This window comes from Myotis daubentonii, chromosome 9 (genome assembly GCF_963259705.1).
Source record: "Myotis daubentonii chromosome 9, mMyoDau2.1, whole genome shotgun sequence".
NCBI classification, from domain to species: Eukaryota; Metazoa; Chordata; class Mammalia; order Chiroptera; family Vespertilionidae; genus Myotis; species Myotis daubentonii.
The window spans coordinates 47524027-47544219 of NC_081848.1; the positions used below are offsets into that span (position 1 = coordinate 47524027).

A 20193-nucleotide genomic window follows, 5' to 3' on the forward strand; every position below is an offset into this window, starting at 1 on the left:
AATTCATCTAGTCTAATGTGTCATTTAAGACTGCTGTTTCCTTGTTGATTTTCCTGTCTGGATGACATGCTCACTGATGCCAATGGTATTAAAGTCTCCTACTGTGATGTTATTACTGTTGATCTCTCCCTTTATGTCCGACAAAATTTGCTTTATATATTTAAGTGCTCCTGTATTAGGTGCATAAATGTTTATAAGGGTTATATCATCTTGTTGGATTGCTGCATCTATCATTATGTAATGACCTTCTTTGTATCTTATTATAGCATTTTTTAGTCTATTTTGTCTGATATAAGTATTGGTACCCCAATTTCTTTGTTAGTTACATTTGCTTGTAATATCTTTTTTCATCTCTTTAAGTTTGTGTGTGCCCTTTGATCTGAAGTGACTCTCTTATAGGCAGCATATGTATGGGTCTTGTTTTATTCTCAGAGAATTCCTCATTCTATCCCTTGACAGACTATGTATCTAAAAGAAGAAAAAGTATTAAGAAGACATTTGTGACTGATTTTTTGCTTAACCTTTATGTGCCCCAGTTACATCCTCTGTAAAATACAGATAAAAACAAACTTCATAGTGGTATTTTGATAATTAATTGGCTTAATACTTGTAGATCTCTGACAGCAGTACCTGGAATGTAGTAAACAATCTCACATTGTTAGCTTCTCTTGCTAATACTCTTAATGTTGCCACTACTACCCTTACTAATATTTGACCCCCAGATTTTCGAACTCTCTAACCATGCAAATATATGAGAAAGACATTATTTAACATAACATGTTTACAAATCTTTTAATAACTATGCTGGGATTCTAATTGCTAATCTGAGTTAATCAGTGTGGATGCAAGGTCTTAATTATGGTGAGCATGAGTTTGTGTAATGGCCTGTCACAGTTGTAGCAAGATCTAACACAAACAGAATTACAGTGAAACATTCAACACATCAGTGGCCAGGATTCAAAGACAGCAGAACCAGTGGTTCATGACACAGCAAAAGCTTCATTCAGCCATCCACTCATGCATTAATTGCTTCATTCATTTCAACTAGGCATTTATGCTGCTATGAAAATAGATGCATAGGAAGAGAAAAAGACATTTTTGCTATCTATATGATGCTTCCAACATTGTGGAGAAAACGAATATTGAATATTCAATTACAAGTGCACAGAATATTCTGAAGAAAATATGCAGGGTTCTACAGAGGGATAACAGGTTTACTTAATTTACAGGTGGACTGAAACCTCAAGAAGAGTTTCCAAAGGATAGAAAGCAGTATTTAGGTTGGTACTTATGATATAGCATTATTAGGCATTAACAAGGTGAAGAGAAAAATGTATTTCACATAGAGCGACTGCATATGAGTTGGTCCTGATGTGGTAAAGAACATAGACATGATTATTGACAGGAAGCCAATGGTTGATTACTAGAGTTTACTAATATGTGTTTGGAGATCAAGGGAAGAGCGTTAAGAGGGGAAAAAGAAACATGGGCCATGTTCAAGACTTTGTAGGCCATGTTCAGAGTTGTTGTCTTTATTCTAACATCTTTAGGGGATATAAACAAAGAAATTAATTTACTTAGATTTATGGTTATAATTGATGTATGGGGAATGATGGGAAGAGAATAAGAGCTGTAAGGAAAAAAAGTAATTAGGTTTGTATTAGTATTCTCTAGAGAAATAAAACCTATAGGAGATAGATAGATAGATAGATAGATAGATAGATAGATAGATAGATAGAGCGAGCCATTGAGAGATAGACATTTTAAGGAATTGGCATAGACAGTTGTGGAACTGGCAGTTCCAAAATCCAAAGGCAGTCCTGCAGATAAAATTTCAGAAAGAATTGATGTCGCAGTGTTGAGTTTTAAGGCAACCGAGAGACAGAACCCATCCTTTTCAGGGACCTTGTTTGTGTTGTTGTTATTTTGTTTGTTTGTTTGTTTGTTTGTATTTGGCATATCAACTGATTGGATGAAGGCCACCCATATTATGGAGATTAGCCTCCTTTATTCAAAGTCTACTGATTTAAATGTCAATCACATCTACAAAATACCTACTCAGCAAAATCTACACTGGTGTTTGAATAAACTGGTCACCAGAGCCCCGCCAAATCCAACTTCACACATAAAATTAGCTATCCTATGGGTACTATATATATATATATATATATATATATATATATATATATATATATATGGCTAATATGCAGATTGTCCGCTTTGGGAGTTCGACTGGGAGAGCAAGAGTTTGATCGCTCATTATGACGGGCACTGACCACCAGGGGGTGGTTCGGAACATGGCGGGCAACCAGCAGCACTGGCAGAGGCAGCAGTGGTGGCGGCGGCTGGCACGCTGAGGGAGTGAGGGAAGGAGGAGGTGGGGAGGCCAGACCTAGGGACCCGAGCCTGCATGAATTTCGTGCACCTTGCCTCTAGTTGTGAAATAAATGCATAAGCTGGTAGCTTGGAGTAGAAGTGCTGACAATGAAAATGAAGAGAAATAGTAAATAAATATTCGGCTCAGAATGAAAGAAATTACTCTCAGGTTTCAGAATCAGTAAATTGATTGGATAATATGAAACACTGGAGGAAAATAAGTTGGGATGGAAAGAGATAATTACATGATTTTAGACAGTTAATGCTAAGGATTCAATAGACAAAAATACTTTTATCTAAAATACTGAGTAGAAGCCAGGGAAAGAGAAATACCTGTGGTAGTCATTTCGTATATAGAGGTAAATTAAGCTTCACAGAAAATACAATGGCGTTCCCTCAAGCTTCCTTAACAGGATGCAAATCTAATCATGAACAAATCACTCCAGGATTTTGTTCACTCAGTCTATGAAAATATCAGGATCCCTGCTCCTTCCCACAGAGAATCACTGTTTTGACCTGACAGAAGAATTCACAGGGTAGTCAGGGGCATCTCATCCTGTTCTATAATGAGGTCCCCTGTAACTACGCTGGAGCCAGAGATCAGGAACACAGGTCACAATTTATGACTCCACAGAGCACTTCCCCAGCTGATAACCTTCATCCAAGAAGAATGTCATCAGTAACTTTACTGTCTGGTTGCACTTGGTCTTTTCTACTCATAATGTACTCAGTTATAACTATAATTATCATGTTTATTTTAGGATAAGCTTCTGTAGAAAGTAGACACAGTCTTAAAGGTTTGGAGGTACAATAATCACGACAGAAAACAACTTTTGAAAAAATGAATAATATTTAAGAGGATTTTAAGTATAAAGTATTTTTATGTTAAAAAATTTGTGTTCATAATTATAAATTTAGGCTAATTTTGTTAGAAGTAACTGATAATGGGCCTCTAATACTATTTGATATCAGAAAATCTACCCCCTGTCTTCACACAATAGCTCCACACTGGCTAATGACATGTGGATGAATATATCTTGACCACAGACACTCAACTTCCTTTTATTATATTTATGACATATTATCATATCAAATGCCACAAAATAGCAGGCTTCACTAAGAAAATATTATCTTGTGAAGCACTCTCTTCAGAGCCCCCTTAATGTCATTGTTCCGGAGGCTGTAGATGATGGGATTTAGCATGGGGATCACCACCGTGTAGAACACAGATACCACCTTGTTCTGTTCAGTTGAGTAAATGGACTTGGGCATCACATATATGAATGTGATGGTCCCATAGAACAAGGTGACGGCTGTGAGGTGGGATGAGCAGGTGGAGAAGGCCTTGTGGCGCCCCTCATTGGAGCGCATCTTCAGAATGGTGATGAGGATGTACATGTAGGAGACAATTATGACAAACACTGTGAACACAATGATGGAACCAGATGTAAATGAGGGGACAACTGCAGGGATACTGCTCTCAGAACAGGAGAGTTCAACTAACGGAGCAAAATCACAGAAAAAATGATTGACTCGATTTGGTCCACAGAAGAATAAAAAATAGTAGCAAATAGCAAAGGAGGAAGCATTGAGAAAACCACCCACATAAGCCACTATGAGGAACTGGACACAGACTTGTGTGGTCATTTTGGTTGAATAAAGCAGTGGGCTGCAGATTGCCACAAAGCGATCATATGCCATGATAGCTAGAAGGAAGCACTCCACTGTCCCAAAGAATGCAGTTGAACCAAGCTGGGTGCAACATCCATGATAGGAGATGGGATTTCTCTCCACCAGGAAATTGACAAGCATATTGGGTGTGACAGAAGTTGAAAAGCATATGTCAGCAAAAGCCAGGTGGCTCAGAAAAAAATACATAGGATGATGGAGCTGAGAAGAGATTCTGATAAGAATGATTGTGCCGAGGTTGCCAGATACAGTCACCAGGTAGATACACAGGATGATCATGAAGAGGATGACTTTAAGGATGGGGTCATCAGTTAAGCCCAGTAGAATGAAGCCTGTCACTGCCGTGTGGTTTGCATCCCACAGGGAATCCATGAGATAATGTTGCTGCTACCAAAGGAACCAGTGATGAAAGAGTATGTTAAAGAAGTTTGAATTCAGTGGTTTATATTTTCATTAATACACATGGGAGTTATTAGATACAAAATAATTATCCATGCTAAGTTAGGAGGTTTTTTAAGAGTCCAGAGCTACGTGCAGTGAATCTTGCATATTTTTAAGATTGTTTTTAGCAGAAGCATTAAAGAACCCACTTCAAATAATGTAGATCTTTTTATATTATCAGTTTATAAAATGTACTTAAAATGGCTTTAAATTTAAACATTAAAAACATAAGACTTATGAGAATAGCAAATAGGAATTGTCAGTATAAAAGAGAAGTATATAAATGTAGGTTTATATAATGGAAACATAATAGCTGTTTTTGAAGGTTTACTGAATGGTAAGCAGTGTGAAAATTTTAGATATATAGTTCTATATTAATTTTCATGAAATAATATTGAGGACTTACATTTATAGATGAAGAAACTGATTTGATATTGTAAAGTGACTCAGTAAGTTATATAGCAAGTGATGGAATCAAGTTGTGAATCTCAGGCAGTTTGAAGTCAGTCCATTTCTTTTATAACTACACTGTAAATGAAATTAATACTCATAATGAAGTTGAGTCTCTCAGAAATGGGTGGGTAACAAATTACCCTTTTTACAGCTACTGTGTAAAAGAGGTGCAGAGTTAATCAGAAAGATTACAGTTTCTGTCAATAAAACAAGATCATTTTTTAAAATGAGAATTATAATTTTTAATAGGGCAATGAAGAAATAGAAAGAAATTTCACATGAGATTACAAATGAAGATACCTATTATAAATTTATTATATCTAACATTTACAATTAAACTATTATTATATCAAGTAGTTTAAAATATCAACCTAGCCCTACCTGGTTTGGCTCAGTGGATAAAGCGTCAGCCTGTGGACTGAAGGGTCCTGGGTTCAATTCTGGTCAAGGGCATATGCCTGGTTGTGGGCTCGATCCCCAGTAGGGGACATGCAGGAGGCAGCCAGTCAATGATTCTCTCTTATCATTGATGTTTCTATCTCTCTCTCTCCCTCTCCCTTACTCTCTGAATCAATAAAAAATATATTAACCTAAATATTGTATAAATTTACTTAAGTAAATCAAATCATTTCCTAATATAACAATGTTTTATAATTAGAGTATTACAAAATGAAATAAATTTAGTTTCAAAATAGTAAGCAGCTGAATAAAGTTACAGCCTAAAATGTTCAGAAGTTTACCCAGTGTCACCCAGCTCATGGCCAGATTGAACCCTTTCTCCAAGTTTTTGTCTGTTAATTCTCAACTTGGTCAAAAGTATCAGGTTGCCTGTAAGCTAAAGCATTCAGAACAATGAACAAAGGGAGATTTTGGATATTTACAAACATTAAGACTCCAAAGCATCTCAAAGCCAGTGAATTAATTAGCATTATGGTTGAGTGCCAAGTTTAGATAGTGGGAAAGATCATGTGAATTTCTGGTCTTATGGGTGGATAAATGAGGAGTCATAGTATCCTAAATTATATTTCTTTATACCCACTAAGTCAGCGGTTCTCAACCTGTGGGTCGCGACCCCTTTCACAGGAGTCATCTAAGACCATCGGAAAACACATATATAATTACATATTGTTTTTGTGATTAATCACTATGCTTTAATTATGTTCAATTTTTAACAATGAAAATACATCCTGCATATCAGATATTTACATTACGATTCATAACAGTAGCAAAATTACAGTTATGAAGTAGCAATGAAAATAATTTTATGGTTGGGGGTCACCACAACATGAGGAACTGTATTAAAGGGTCGTGGCATTAGGAAGGTTGAGAACCACTACACTAAGTAGACTGTAGAAACTTGGGTTAATTCAGCTAAGGCTACTTGCTAGCTGACTGCTGGATTACATCTGCCTTGTTTTTCCACCAGGCCTTGTGAGTGCAACTTTAGAGAATAAATGGCAATCATAGATTCCTCACAAAAGCCAAATCTTACCTGTTGACATAGGAATTCATTCATCTTACAGAAATAAATTAAACTCACTGATGTTATATAGTAGGCATGTTTTTATTATTGTTTGCCTTTGGGAATAAACCTCTGAAGATTCTGGAGATTCAAATGTGAATTCAAAAGCACCAGGCATCATTATCACATTCTCAAGTGAGTATTGAGCAGTTCACTTCACACAAGCACAACTATTCTTTAATGGGTCTGTCAGTTTTCCACAGTGGCTGCACTAACCTTCATTCCCACCAACAGTGCTTGAGGGTTCTCCTTTGTCCACATCCTCACCAACATTTATTGTTTGTTCATTTATGGATGATAGTCATTCTGATAAGTGTAAGGTGATATATTGTTGTGGTTTTAATTTGCATTTCTCTGATGATTAGTGACATTGAGCATCTTTTCATATGTCTGAAGTCACCTTTATATGTCCTCTTTAGAGAAGAGTCTATACAGGTCCTTTCCCCATTTTTTGTTTACTTCCTCTATTTGTTATTGGTTAATCCCTTGGTATTTGCAAACTAGTCTTTTAAAATATGTCTGTATTATCGAGAGTATTACAGATGTCCTGATTTTTCCCCCCATTACCTCTCCCCTCCCACCCAGTTCCCAACCCACCCTAGGCCTTCACCACCCTATTGTTTGTGTCCATAGGTAATGCATGTATGCATGTTCTTTGGCTAATCTCTTCCCACCCCCAACCCTCTCTGAGATTCGTCAGTCTATTCCATGTTTCCATGCTTCTGGTCCTATTTTGTTCATCAGTTTATTTTGTTCATTAGATTCCTTGTTCATTTATTTGGATTTTTAGATTCAATTGTTGATAGGTATGTATGGAGTGCCATTTTATTGTTCATATTTTTTAATCTTATTTTTTTTCTTCTTTTTTTCTTCTTAAAGAGTACCCTTCAACATTTCATGTAGTACTGGTTTGGTGGTGATGAACTCCTTTAGCTTTTTCTTGTCTGCAAAGCTCTTTGTCTGACCAATTCTAAATGATAACTTTGCTGGGTAGAGTAATCTTAGTTATAGTTCCTTGCTAGTCATCACTTTGAATATTTCTTGCCACTTCCTTCTGGCCTGCAAAGTTTCTGTTGAGAAATCAGCTGACAGTTGTATGGGTGCTCTGTTGGAGGTAACTAACTGCTTTTCTCTTGCTGCTTTTAAGATTCTCTCTCTCTGTCTTTAACCTTTTGTATTGTAATTATGATATGTCTTGGTGTAGGCCTCTTTGCGTTCATCTTGTTTGGGACTTTCTGTGCTTCCTAGATTTATAAGTCTATTTCTTTTACCAGGTAGGGGAAATTTTCGCATTATTTCTTCAAATAAGTTTTCAATATCTTTGCCCATTTTTTCATTGGATTGTTTGGTGTGGGGTTTTTTTTTCTTTTGGTTTGTTTTTTGTGTGTATGTGTGTGTTGAGTTGTATAAGTTCTTTATAAATTTTGTATATTAACCCCCTATCAGATGTATCATTGGCAAATATGTTTTCCATTCAGTGGGTTGTCTTTTCATTTTGTTGATGGATTCCTTTGCTGTGCAAAAGCTTTTTAGTGTGATGCACTCCCATTTGTTTATTTTTTCTTTTGTTTACCTTGCTTGGGGAGATATATCAGAAAAAAATGTTGCTATAAGAAATCTCCAAGATCTTACTGTCTACATTTTTTTCTAGGATATTTATGGTTTTGAGACTTACATTTAAGGTTTTAATCTTGAGATTATGCTTATTTATGATGTAATGTATTCATCTGATTTTGGTATCAGGGTAATGCTGGCCTCATAAAATGTGTTTGGGAGCCATCCACCCTCTTCAATTTTTGGAACACTTTGAAAAGCATAGGTATTAATGCTTCTTTGGATGTTTGGTAAAATGTACCTGTGAAGCCATCTGGTTTAGGACTTTTCTTTGTATTTCCTTTGTTGAGAATTTTTAAATTACTGATTTGATATTATTAGTAGATATTTGTCTTTTCAGATTTTATTGTTCTATGTCAGCGGTTCTCAACCTGTGGGTCGCGACCCCTTCGGGGGTCGAACGACCCTTTCACATGGGTCGCCTAAGAACATCGGAAAACACATATATAATTACATATTGTTTTTGTGATTAATCACTATGCTTTAATTATGTTCAATTTGTAACAATGAAAATATATCCTGAATATCAGATATTTACATTACGATTCATAACAGAAGCAAAATTACAGTTATGAAGTAGCAGTGAAAATAATTTTATGATTGGGGGTCACCACAACATGAGGAACTGTATTAAAGGGTCGTGGCATTAGGAAGGTTGAGAACCACTGTTCTATGTGATTCAGCCTTGGTGGATTATATGTTTCTAGGATTTCCTCCATTTCCTCCAGGTTGTCCAATTTGTGGGGATATAATTGTTCGAAGTATTTTTTTGTAATCTTTGTGTTTCTATGGTATCTGTTGGTCATCACTTCTCTGTCATATCTGATTTTATTTATTTGGACCCTGCCTCTCTTTTTGTTGAAGAATCTGTCTAAAAGTAAATCAATTTTACTTCTCCAGAAAAGTAGCTCCTGGTTCCAATAATTTTTTTCTATTGTTATTTTAAACCCAATTTTTTAAATTTTTTCCTCTGATCTTTATTATTTCCTTCCTCCCACTCAATCTGGGCTTTGTTGTTGTTTTTGTAGTTTCTTTAGATGTTAGTTTAGATTGTTTATTTAACATTTTTCTTTCTTGAGGCAGACCTGTATTGCTATGACTTTCCCTCTCAGAATTGCTTTGCAGGTGTCTCATAGATATTTGGGTCATTGAGGTTTCATTTTCATTTGCCTCGAGGTATTTCTTTATTTCTTCCTTGATCTCACTGTTAACCCATTCATTGTTTAGTGGCATGTTACTTATCCTCCACCTGTGTGAATATTTTTCAGGTTTCTTCTTATAAGTTGATTTCTAGTTTTATGCCACTGTGATTCAAGAAGGTGCATGCTATGAGTTTAACCTTAAATTTATTGAAACTCGTTTTGTAGCCTAACATATGATCTATCCTGGAATATACTATATGCACTGGAGAAGAATGTATAGTCTGCTTCTTTGGGGTGAAATGTTCTAAAATTGTCAATTAAATTCATCTGGACTAATATGACTTTTAAGACTGCTGTTTCCTTGTTGATTTTCCTGTATGGATGATATACCCAATGATGCCAATGGTGTTAAAGTCTCCTACTGTTGATCTCTCTCTTTAGGTCTGTCAAAAATTGCTTTATGTATATATAGGTGCTCCTGTATTGGGTGCATAAATGTTTATAAGGGTTATATCATCTTGTTGGATTGCTCCATATATCATTATTGTAATGTCCTTCTTTGTATCTTATTATAGCCTTTGTTTTAAAGTCTATTTTGTCTGATAAAAAGTATTGGTACCCCAGTTTCTTTCTGCTTCCATTTGCATGAAATAGCTTTTTTCATCCCTTTACTTTGTCTGTGTGTGTCCTTCAATCTGAAGTGGGTCTCTTGTAGGCAGCATATGTATGGGTCTTATTTTATTCTCAAAGGGGTTCTCATATTGTCCCTTGACAGACTATACCTAAAGGAAGACAAATTATTAAGAGGATATTTGTGATTTGGAGTTTTGTTTAACCTTTATGTGTTACAGTTACATCCTCTATAAAATACAGTAAAAACAAGCTTCATAGTGGTATTCTGATAATTAATTGCTTTAACCTGTAGATCTCTGAGAGCAGTACCTGGAATGTAGTAAACAATCTCATATTGTTAGCTTCTCTTGCTAATACTCTTAATGCTGCCACTACTACCCTTACTATTTGACTTCTAGATTTTCAAACTCTCTAACCATGCAAATATATGAAAAAGACATTTTTAACATAACATGTTTACAAATATTTTAATAACTATGCTGGGGTTCTAATTGCCAATCTGAGTTAATCAGTGTGGAGGCAAGGTCTTAATTATGATGAGCATGAGTTTGTGTGATGGCCTGTCACAGTTGTAGCAAGATCTGACACAAACATTCAATCACTTGAATCACAGTAAACATTCAACATATCAGTGGCCAGGATTCAAAGCCAGCAGAACCGGTGGTTCATGACACAGCAAAAGCTTCATTCAGCCATCCATTCATGCATTAATTGTTTCATTCATTTCAACTAGGCATTTATGCTTCTATGAAAATAGATGCATAGGGAGAGAAAAAGACATTTTTGCTGTTTCTACAAAGCTTCCAACATTGTGGAGAAAACGAATATTGAATATTCAATTACAAGTGCACAGAATATTCTGAAGAAAATATGTAGGGCTCTACAGAGGGATGACAGGTGTACTCAGTTATAACTATAATTACCACCTTTATTTTAGGGTATTTGTAAAAATGAATTATATTTGAGGGGATTTTAAGTATATGAAGTATTTTTATGTTAAGAAAGCTGTGTTTATAAATATAAATTTAGGTCAATTTTATTAGAGGTGACTGACTATGGGCCTCAGATACTTTTTGATATCAGAAAATACACCCCACCCCATTTTCATAAAAAGAACTCCACAGTGGCTAATTACATACGAATTAATATATTTTTACTACAGACACTCAATTTCCTTTTATTATATTTATGGTATATTATCATATCTAAGCTCATAAAATAACAGACTTCACTAAGAAAATATTATCTTGTGAAGCACTCTCTTCAGAGCCTCCTTAATGTCATTGTTCCGTAGGCTGTAGATGATGGGGTTCAGCATAGGGATCACCACCGTGTAGAACACAGATACCACCTTGTTCTGTTCAGTTGAGTAAATGGACTTGGGCATCACATATGTGAATGTGAGGGTCCCATAGAACAGGGTGACGGCTGTGAGGTGGGATGAGCAGGTGGAGAAGGCCTTGCGGCGCCCCTCTTTGGAACGCATCTTCAGAATGGTGATGAGGATGTACATGTAGGAGACAATTATGACAAACACTGTGAACACAATGACGGAGCCACATGTAAATGAGGGGACAACTGCAGGGATACTGCTCTCAGAACAGGAGAGTTCAACTAGAGGAGCAAAATCACAGAAAAAATGATTGACTCGATTTGGTCCACAGAAGAATAAAAAGTAGACGGAAATAGTGAAAGAGCAAGCATTGACAAAACCAGCTATGTAAGCCACTATGAGGAACTGAACACAGACTTGTGTGGTCATTTTGGTTGAATAAAGCAGTGGGCTGCAGATTGCCACAAAGCGATCATATGCCATGATAGCTAGAAGGAAGCACTCCACTGTCCCAAAGAATGCAGCTGAACCAAGCTGGGTGCAACATCCATGATAGGAGATGGGAATTCCCTCCACCAGGAAGTTTTCAAGCATATTGGGTGTGACAGTAGTTGAAATAGCTATGTCTGCAGAAGCCAGGTGGCTCAGAAAAAAATACATAGGATGATGGAGCTGAGAAGAGATTCTGATAAGAATGATTGTGCCGAGGTTGCCAGATACAGTCACCAGGTAGATACACAGGATGATCATGAAGAGGATGACTTTAAGGATGGGGTCATCAGTTAAGCCCAGTAGAATGAAGCCTGTCACTGCCGTGTGGTTTGCATCCCACAGGGAATCCATGAGATAATGTTGCTGCTACCAAAGGAACCAGTGATGAAAGAGTATGTTAAAGAAGTTTGAATTCAATGGTTTATGTTCTTCAAACAAATAGGAGTTATTGTAAACAAAATAATTATTAAAGCTAAGTTTAGACTTTTTTTGAGAGTCCACAGCTATGTGCAGTGAATCTTGTGTATTTTAAAAATTGTTTTTAGCAGAAACACTAGATGTGGGAAACTGCTTATTGTCTTCACTAGCTGAGAAGCATAGACAAGGATCCGGGAAAGCTGGTGACCCTTGAAGCCCTAGCAAAGGTCAGAGCTGTGCACCCAGTTAGTCCAGACAATGGTAGCTGAAGCAACTTCCCCACCAGATAGTCATGTAAATCCTTATTGATAAGATGGTCTGCCTATTACTGGAAATTGCCTGCTGATGGGCTAGTCTGTGTATTACTGGAAATTGTCTGCCTTAGGGCTATGTTATGGGTGTATCCCAGATCAATAAAAGCTTGGTGAGGCCTGAGCACCAGTGGAAGTCCTTCCCCTTGAGTTGGACTTGCCCGCCTGGCCCCCCAGTATTTCCAATTATCTCTTGTCTCTTCTCTTTCATTTTGTGCGGCTCCTCTTCCAGATCCTGAACCCTGAACCACATGGGACGTGGAGGGAAACATTTACCACAACTAGAAAACCCACTTCAAACAATGTAGGTCTTTTTCTATTTATATTATCAATTTATAAAATATACTTAAAGTGGCTTTGAATTTAAACATTAAAAACAATACTAAGTAATAATAGCAAATAGGAATGATCAGCATAACAGAAAAGATAAATGTATAATGAAGACATGAGTAATAGCTAACAGTTATTGAAAGTTTACTAAATGGTAGGTACAGTGTGAACATTTTAGATATATAGTTCTATCTTAATTTTCATGAAATAATGAGGACTTACATTTATGGATGAAGAAACTGATTTGACATTATAAAATGACTCACCAAGTTTACATAGCAAGTGGTGGAATCAAGTTGTGAATTTCAGGCAGTTTGAAGCCAGTCCATTTTTTTGTAATTACACTATAAGTGAAATTAATACTCATGATGAAGAAGTGTGTGGGTAACAAGTTATCCTTTTGAGTCTCTCAGAAATGTGTGGGTAACAAATTACCCTTTTTACAGCTAATGTATAAAAGAGGTGCATAGTTAATCAGAAAGTTTATAGTTCCTAAAACTAAAACAAGACTTTTTAAAAGGAGAATTACAGACCCAGCTGGTGTGGCTTGGTGGTTGAGCATCAACCTATGAACCAGGAGGTCATGGTTTGATTCCCAATCGGTACATGCCTGGGTTGTGGGCTCCATCCCCAGTGTGGGGCGTACAGGAGGCAGCCAATCTATGATTCTTTTTCATCATTTATATTTCTATCTCTCTTTCCCTCTCCCTTCCTCTCTGAAATCAATAAAAATATTGTTTAAAATGGAGAATTACAGTTTTCTTAACAGGATAAATAAGAAAGAAATTCAAATTGAGATTACAAATAAAGACACCTAGTATAAATTTAAATTTAACATTTACAATTAAAATATTGTTATATCAAGTAGTTTGAAATATGAGCCTCAATACTGTATAAATGTATTTAAATACATCAAATCACTTCCTGATATAACAATGTTTTATAATTGGAGTATTATAGAATGAAATAAACCTAGTTTTAACATAATAAGCAGCTGAATAAAGTTACAGCCTGAAATGTTCAGAAGTTTACCCAGTTTCACCCAGCTCATGGCCAGACTGAATCCCGTCTCCAAGTTTTTGTCTGTTTATTCTCAACTTGGTCAAAAGTATCTGGTTGCCTATAAGGTAAAGAATTGAGAAAAAATGAACAAAGGGATATTTTCCACAGAATATTTACAAACAGTAAGTCTCCAAAGCATCTCAAGCCAATGAATTAATTAGTATTTTGGTTGAGTGCCAAGTTTAGATAGTGGGAAAGATCATGTGAATTTCTGGTCTTATGGGTGGATAAACGAGGAGTCCTGGTACCCTGAATTATATTTGTTTATACCCACTAAATAGACTGTAGAAACTTGGGTTAATTCAGCTAAGGTTACTTGCTAGCTGACTGCTGGATTACATCTGCCTTGTTTCTCCACCAGGCCTTGTGAGTGCAACTTTAGAGAATAAATGGAAATCATAGATCTTCACAAAAGCTAAAATCTTACCTGTTGATACAGGAATTCATTCTCTTACAGCAGTAAATTCAAAATCATTATTGTTATATAGTAGGCATGTTTTTATTATTGTTTGCCTTTGGGAATAAACCTCTGAAGAATCTAGAAGTTCAAATGTGAATTCAAAAGCACTAGGGATCATTATCACACTCTCAAGTGAGTATTGAGCAGTTCACTTAACACAAATACAAATACAAATAATTTTCAAGAGGTCTGTCAATTTTGAACTAATCAGTATTTTTCTTTTTCTTTTCCTTGAGATTTTTATTTTATTGTATTTTATTTTGTTTTATTGCTTAAAGTATTACAAAGGGTATTACATATGTAGTATTTTTCTTAATGTCTAGATTTTGGTGCACTTTATTTATTGGGAGTATAAATAATAAATTGTTTCATAGCTAAATATTGTTTCTAAGTGTGCTTTGATATTTCAGGTTAAGTAATATTAAACTTCAGCTATAAAATGGTTACCTTAGTTTCATTCATTCAACATGTGTTGAATGTGTATTTTATAAGTGTTTTATCATGATATATGTATGATACTCCTTTAGATGCCTTGGGTGGAATGCCACCTAAAGTTGAATTTTAAATAACACAATTATTTCAAACGTGTTTGGTTTTTTTCTAGCAAAACATGTACAATGTATATTTTTAAAGTTATAAAGAACTGTGAAGTAAAAAGAGTTCTTGAAGACTTCCACATCAGAATTAATTCACATGCCTCAAACGGATGACTACTGATTAATGGCTTATTTGACTAGATGGATGATGGTAGAAACAACTATCTTCAACCTGAAGATTCAAGCTTATTCTCTTGCTAATCCTTATTTTAGAAAGTCCTATCTCACCCTGCTGATGCAGCACTCAATGGAAATTCCACTGATATTTGCCAAACACTGTGCTTAACATTATGTTTACTTACTCTCATGTAATCCTCACAATAATTTGGTGAGCTAAGTATTCCCATATCCTAATTTTACAGAAAGTGAACTGAGGCATAAAGATACTAGTCCAGTATAATCAACTGGTATAATTCAATCTAGGTTTAAAATTCAACTTAGACTGATGCTAGCATGTATACTCGTGCCCTGGGTCCCACGGGCAGCCCTGGGAAGCGTGTCCCAAGCCAGAAGGGTCCCATCTTCTCATTACCTGGGTAAGGGAAGCGAAACCAAGGTGCTTGGCTCAGGATTTTGCCTTTGGTGTCTGTGCAGGCCAGGTACCCATAGGCTGTGGGGGCCGAGGGGAGGGTATTGGTCTTGGTGAGCGCCAAGCACAAGAGCCAGGAGATGCAGAGCGCCACCACTACTATCATCTTGTCAACTTTAAAACTTAAGTGCGTCAGTTATGACCACTGGTTCCCAACTATTCCTGACCTCTACACTACACAGTTTTTGCTTCCCACCCTCAACACTCTGCCTAACTCCCTATAACTGGCTAGGCCTACACTGTAGCTTTGAGTGCCAGGTCAGTACTCAGAATCCGAACATATTCTGATGTGCTTACCCATGACCAACTCCTGTTCATCTTACCTCCCAATTCCTTCATGTGGCCACTTTATCTCAGCTCTGCAAAGTGGTATACTTGATTTTCCTACATGTACATTTGGTCTTCCACAGAACAGCCCGAGTGAGTTATTTATTAAAATAATTTAACATTACTTTTTTTTAATGCTATCAATTACATGCACTTGGTTTAAATGGCTCAAAAGAGATAACAATTGTCCATCATCTCTTCCTTTAAAAGTCCCCACAGGTGCCCTAGCTGGTTTGGCTAGGTGGATAGAGTGTTGGCCTGTGGACTGAAGGGTCCCAGGTTTGATTCTGGTTAAGGGCACATGCCTGGGTTGTGGGCTCGATTCCCCAGTAGGAGGCAGCCAATCAGTGATTCTCATCATTGATTTCTCTCTCTCCCTCTTCCTTTCTCTGAAATCAATAAAAACATATATATATACTTTTAAATCCCCACAGGTAGCCACTCTTGACTCTTTGAACTTTTTTATGATTGAGATTACTCAGTATCTATTAATAATATGCTTTACTAAAGAAAACTTAGAATTTCTATCTGTGCTCCTACTAGTTTTCCTTTTTATTTATTGGGAACATAATTGCTACAAGGAGAAACCCTTAGTTTTTCCAAGTCTAGAGAATCATTACCGATATTATTTGTTTATTTTATTATAACAAGGTCATAATAATCAATGTTAAATATCAAAAAAGAAAATAAATTTTATTTCAATATTCTATTGCAAAGATTAAATAAAAATGAATCATTTCTCACAGCTAAAAAGAACTAGAATGTGATGGTATCATGTTTTGAAAGATATACAGCATTCAACACATAGAGCTAAAGTAGAATCTTATCGGCTAGCAGTGGTTCTCAACCTTCCTAATGCCGCGACCCTTTAGTACAGTTCCTCATGTTGTGGTGACCCCCAACCATAAAATTATTTTCGTTGCTACCTCATAACTGCAATTTTGCTACTGTTATGAATCTTAATGTAAATATCTGACATGCAGGATATATTTAGGCAACCCCTGTGAAAGGGTCGTTCGACCCCCAAAGGGGTCGCGACCCACAGGTTGAGAACCGCTGGGCTAGGGTATTATAAACTCCAATTTATTAAAGTTAAGTAGAGAATAAAATAAATCTTACTCCCCAAAATAGCATGTTTTCAATTTCTTTAATGATCATATATATTATTTTCAATATTTTATTCATATCTATATAACAAGGTGTAATGACTAGCTTAGTTCATTGTCATCTCAAATTCTACATTGCCTAAAAAAATCAGTTTTTTCATATTTTAAGTTTCTAGCTATTATAATAATCATCTGGTTGTAACTTAAATTTTAATCAAAGCTGAATTAAATAACCTGGAGCATAAAATGTGTGTTTCCAAAGATTATACCATTTTTAATTCATCTAGAATTTTTATATGTTCATTTATTGACATTGTGTACAGCTCCATCGCTCACATCAGTCAGTACACTCAAACACTCATATAACTTCCACTGCTTTCAATAATTGTTTTTTTTTATTTTCTATTCTTTTAAACCTTAGAACTCTATGTAATATACATTTCACATTTATTTTACTTCAACTATAGAAGATATCTAATGACCCCTATTTTATGATTATAAAGATATCTTCCCATCTATTCTTCTCTTCAACTATCTTTCCAGCACTGAGTTCTTATTTTAATCACATTACCTTGATACTGTGTTCTGTAATTAGAATAAATTTTTATAAATTTCATATGCTGACTACAAAATATTAAAGGATTGTGCTATTATGCCTATATACATTATATTCCCTGGAGAACCAGGGCTTGAGATTGCACCCTTCTTTGCTTTTCTTCTTTTTTGCTGTCCTGCTTCCCTGACTCTTTTCCTAGTTTCTCCTGGGAGCAGCTTCTACATAAATCACTTTAAAACAAACCCTCTTCTCAGGATATCCTTCCAGGGAAACTAACCTAAGATAACATTGATAACCCAAGATGACCAAAAATCAGAATTTTGCTAAGTGTGACTTCACCCATAACCACCCTCCAAAAATGACAAAATCAAAAATTGGTCCAAGAACATTTAAGTAATTATAGAGTGGGACCATCCAGTTTGCAGCTCCGTGGAACCATAAAGGACACACTCAGGGGGCAGACTCAGTGAGCACCAAAGCCCCATTGAAGCAAGTCTTGCCCCAGAGGGGTGTCTCCAGCACAGAAGTTCTCCCACTGCAGACACAGCTGATTCTCACAGCCAATTGGCCTGCAGGTCAATTCCTCCCAGTGATACCTACAACAATCAAGACTTAACTACAACAAGACTGTGCACAAAGACCACAAGGGGGTGCACCAAGAGTGTCCTCAGGTAATTGGGGAGGCTGAACCACTGGGCCCTAGAGGACACTTAGCACAGAAAACCACTGTATCAACACAGGGAAGCATAAAAAATGCGGAAACAAAGAAAAAGGACACAAATGACAGAAATGGAGGAAAGCAAACTACTGGATATAGAGTTCAAAACCACACTTTTAAGGTTTTTCAAGAATTTTCTAGAAACTGCTGATAAACTTAATGAGATCTACAAGAAATCTGAGACCCTTGAGGTTGTGATAAAGGACCAACTAGAAATTAAGCATACACTGACTGAAATAAAGAATATTATACAGACTCCCAACAGCAGACTAGAGGATTGCAAGAATCAAGTCAATGATTTAAAATATGAAGAAGCAAAAAACACCCAACCAGAAAGCAAAATGAAAAAAGAATATGAAGATAGTGTAAGGAGCCTCTGGGACAGCTTCAAGTGTACCAACATCCGAATTATAGGGGTGCCAGAAGAAGAGAGAGAGCAAGATATTGAAAACCTATTTGAAGAAATAACGACAGAAAACTTCCCCTGCCTGGTGAAAGAAATCGACTTACAAGTCCAGGAAGCACAGAGAACCCCAAACAAAAGGAATCTAAAGAGGACCACACCAAGACACATCATAATTCAAATGCCAAGAGCAAAAGACAAAGAGAGAATCTTAAAAGCAGCAAGAGAAAGTAACTCAGTTACCTACAAGGGAGTACCCATACAACTGTCAGCTGATTTCTCAACAGAAACTATGCAGGCCAGAAGGGAGTGGCAAGAAATATTCAAAGTGATGAATGCCAAGAACCTACAACCAAGATTACTTTACCCAGCAAAGCTATCATTCAGAATTGAAGGTCAGATAAAGAGCTTCACAGATAAGAAAAAGCTAAAGGAGTTCATCACCACCAAACCAGTATTATATGAAATGCTGAAAGGTATCCTTTAAGAAGAGGAAGAAGAAGAAACAGGTAAAAATACAAATTATGAACAACAAATACACATCTATCAACAAGTGAATCTGAAAATCAAGTGAATAATCTGATGAACAGAATGAACTGGTGATTATAATAGAATTACGGGCATAGAAAGGGAGTGGACTGGCTATTCTTGGGGGAAAAAGGGGTGAGGGGGATTGGGAAGAGACTGGACAAAAATCGTGCACCTATAGATGAGGACAGTGGATGGGAAGTGAGAGGGGAGGGTGGGGTGGAAACTGGGTGGAGGGGACTTATGGGGGGGAAAAAGAGGAACAAATGTAATAATCTGAACAATAAAGATTTAATTAATAAAAAAAGAACATTTAAGTAATTATGCAATTCAAGGGCATATTAGGGCATTTCTTTAGGGGAGTGCCAAAAACAACTTCTAGAATGGAATTATTTATACAGTGAAGTCTTGGAGTGGCATTTTCCCTTCTCTCGCCGTGGGGTCAAGTGGTGTGGGCAAAGGATTGTAGCGCATACTTTTGATACCTACATCACTTATTCTTGCCCCAGTTATGATTTTAAGATTGTATGTGGTGGGTGGTTGTAACTTACATTGCCAGTTTCCTGCTTCCAGAGATAACCACTAATGTCTCCATTTAATGTCTGAGTCTTTCTCTGAAGCCTAAGACCTTCTGGGGAGTCTCTGGCAACCTGCTTTGTCCAGGTCCGAGGAGTAGTTAAAACCCCAGGCGAAACCCCAGTCAACACAGGATGGAATCCAATGCATAAACATCCTTCTTCTTCCTCAGTTGAAAAGTTCTGGCATGCGATCTCTGGACTTTTCACAAGTCCCATTGGAGTCAAGCCACTGTTGTTACAGCAGTGACCTTGTATTGGCTTTTCCAACATGCCTGCTAACCCTCCCTATCTCCTTACTCCTGCTTCCTTGGATCACCTCCTGAATAAAATCCCTGAAGCAAAAGCCTGTCTCAGCCTCAGCCTCCAGTAAACTCAAACTAAGACATAAATGCCCCATCCCCAATCGCAAGAGAGTTAAGAAGGTGTCTAAGAATCACTCAGAGTTTGGCATGTAAGCCCTGGAATGTGAGGGAATGGTGTCTGGCTCATGCCTGAAAAAAATTAACATTGAAAAGAT

At 36.6% G+C, this 20193-nt stretch overlaps 2 protein-coding genes across 2 annotated transcripts; both read right to left on the reverse strand.

The window, feature by feature from the left end:
* Window positions 1-3492: 3492 nt before the first annotated feature.
* On the reverse strand, window positions 3493-4437 carry LOC132242200 (olfactory receptor 5P76-like). Its single transcript, XM_059711111.1, has one exon. It carries the CDS (start codon window positions 4435-4437, stop codon window positions 3493-3495), a length of 945 nt encoding a protein of 314 aa, XP_059567094.1.
* A 6664-nt stretch (window positions 4438-11101) lies between these two features.
* LOC132242201 (olfactory receptor 5P76-like) lies at window positions 11102-12046 on the reverse strand. The gene has a single exon (XM_059711112.1). It carries the CDS (start codon window positions 12044-12046, stop codon window positions 11102-11104), a length of 945 nt encoding a protein of 314 aa, XP_059567095.1.
* Between the last annotated feature and the right edge of the window lie 8147 nt (window positions 12047-20193).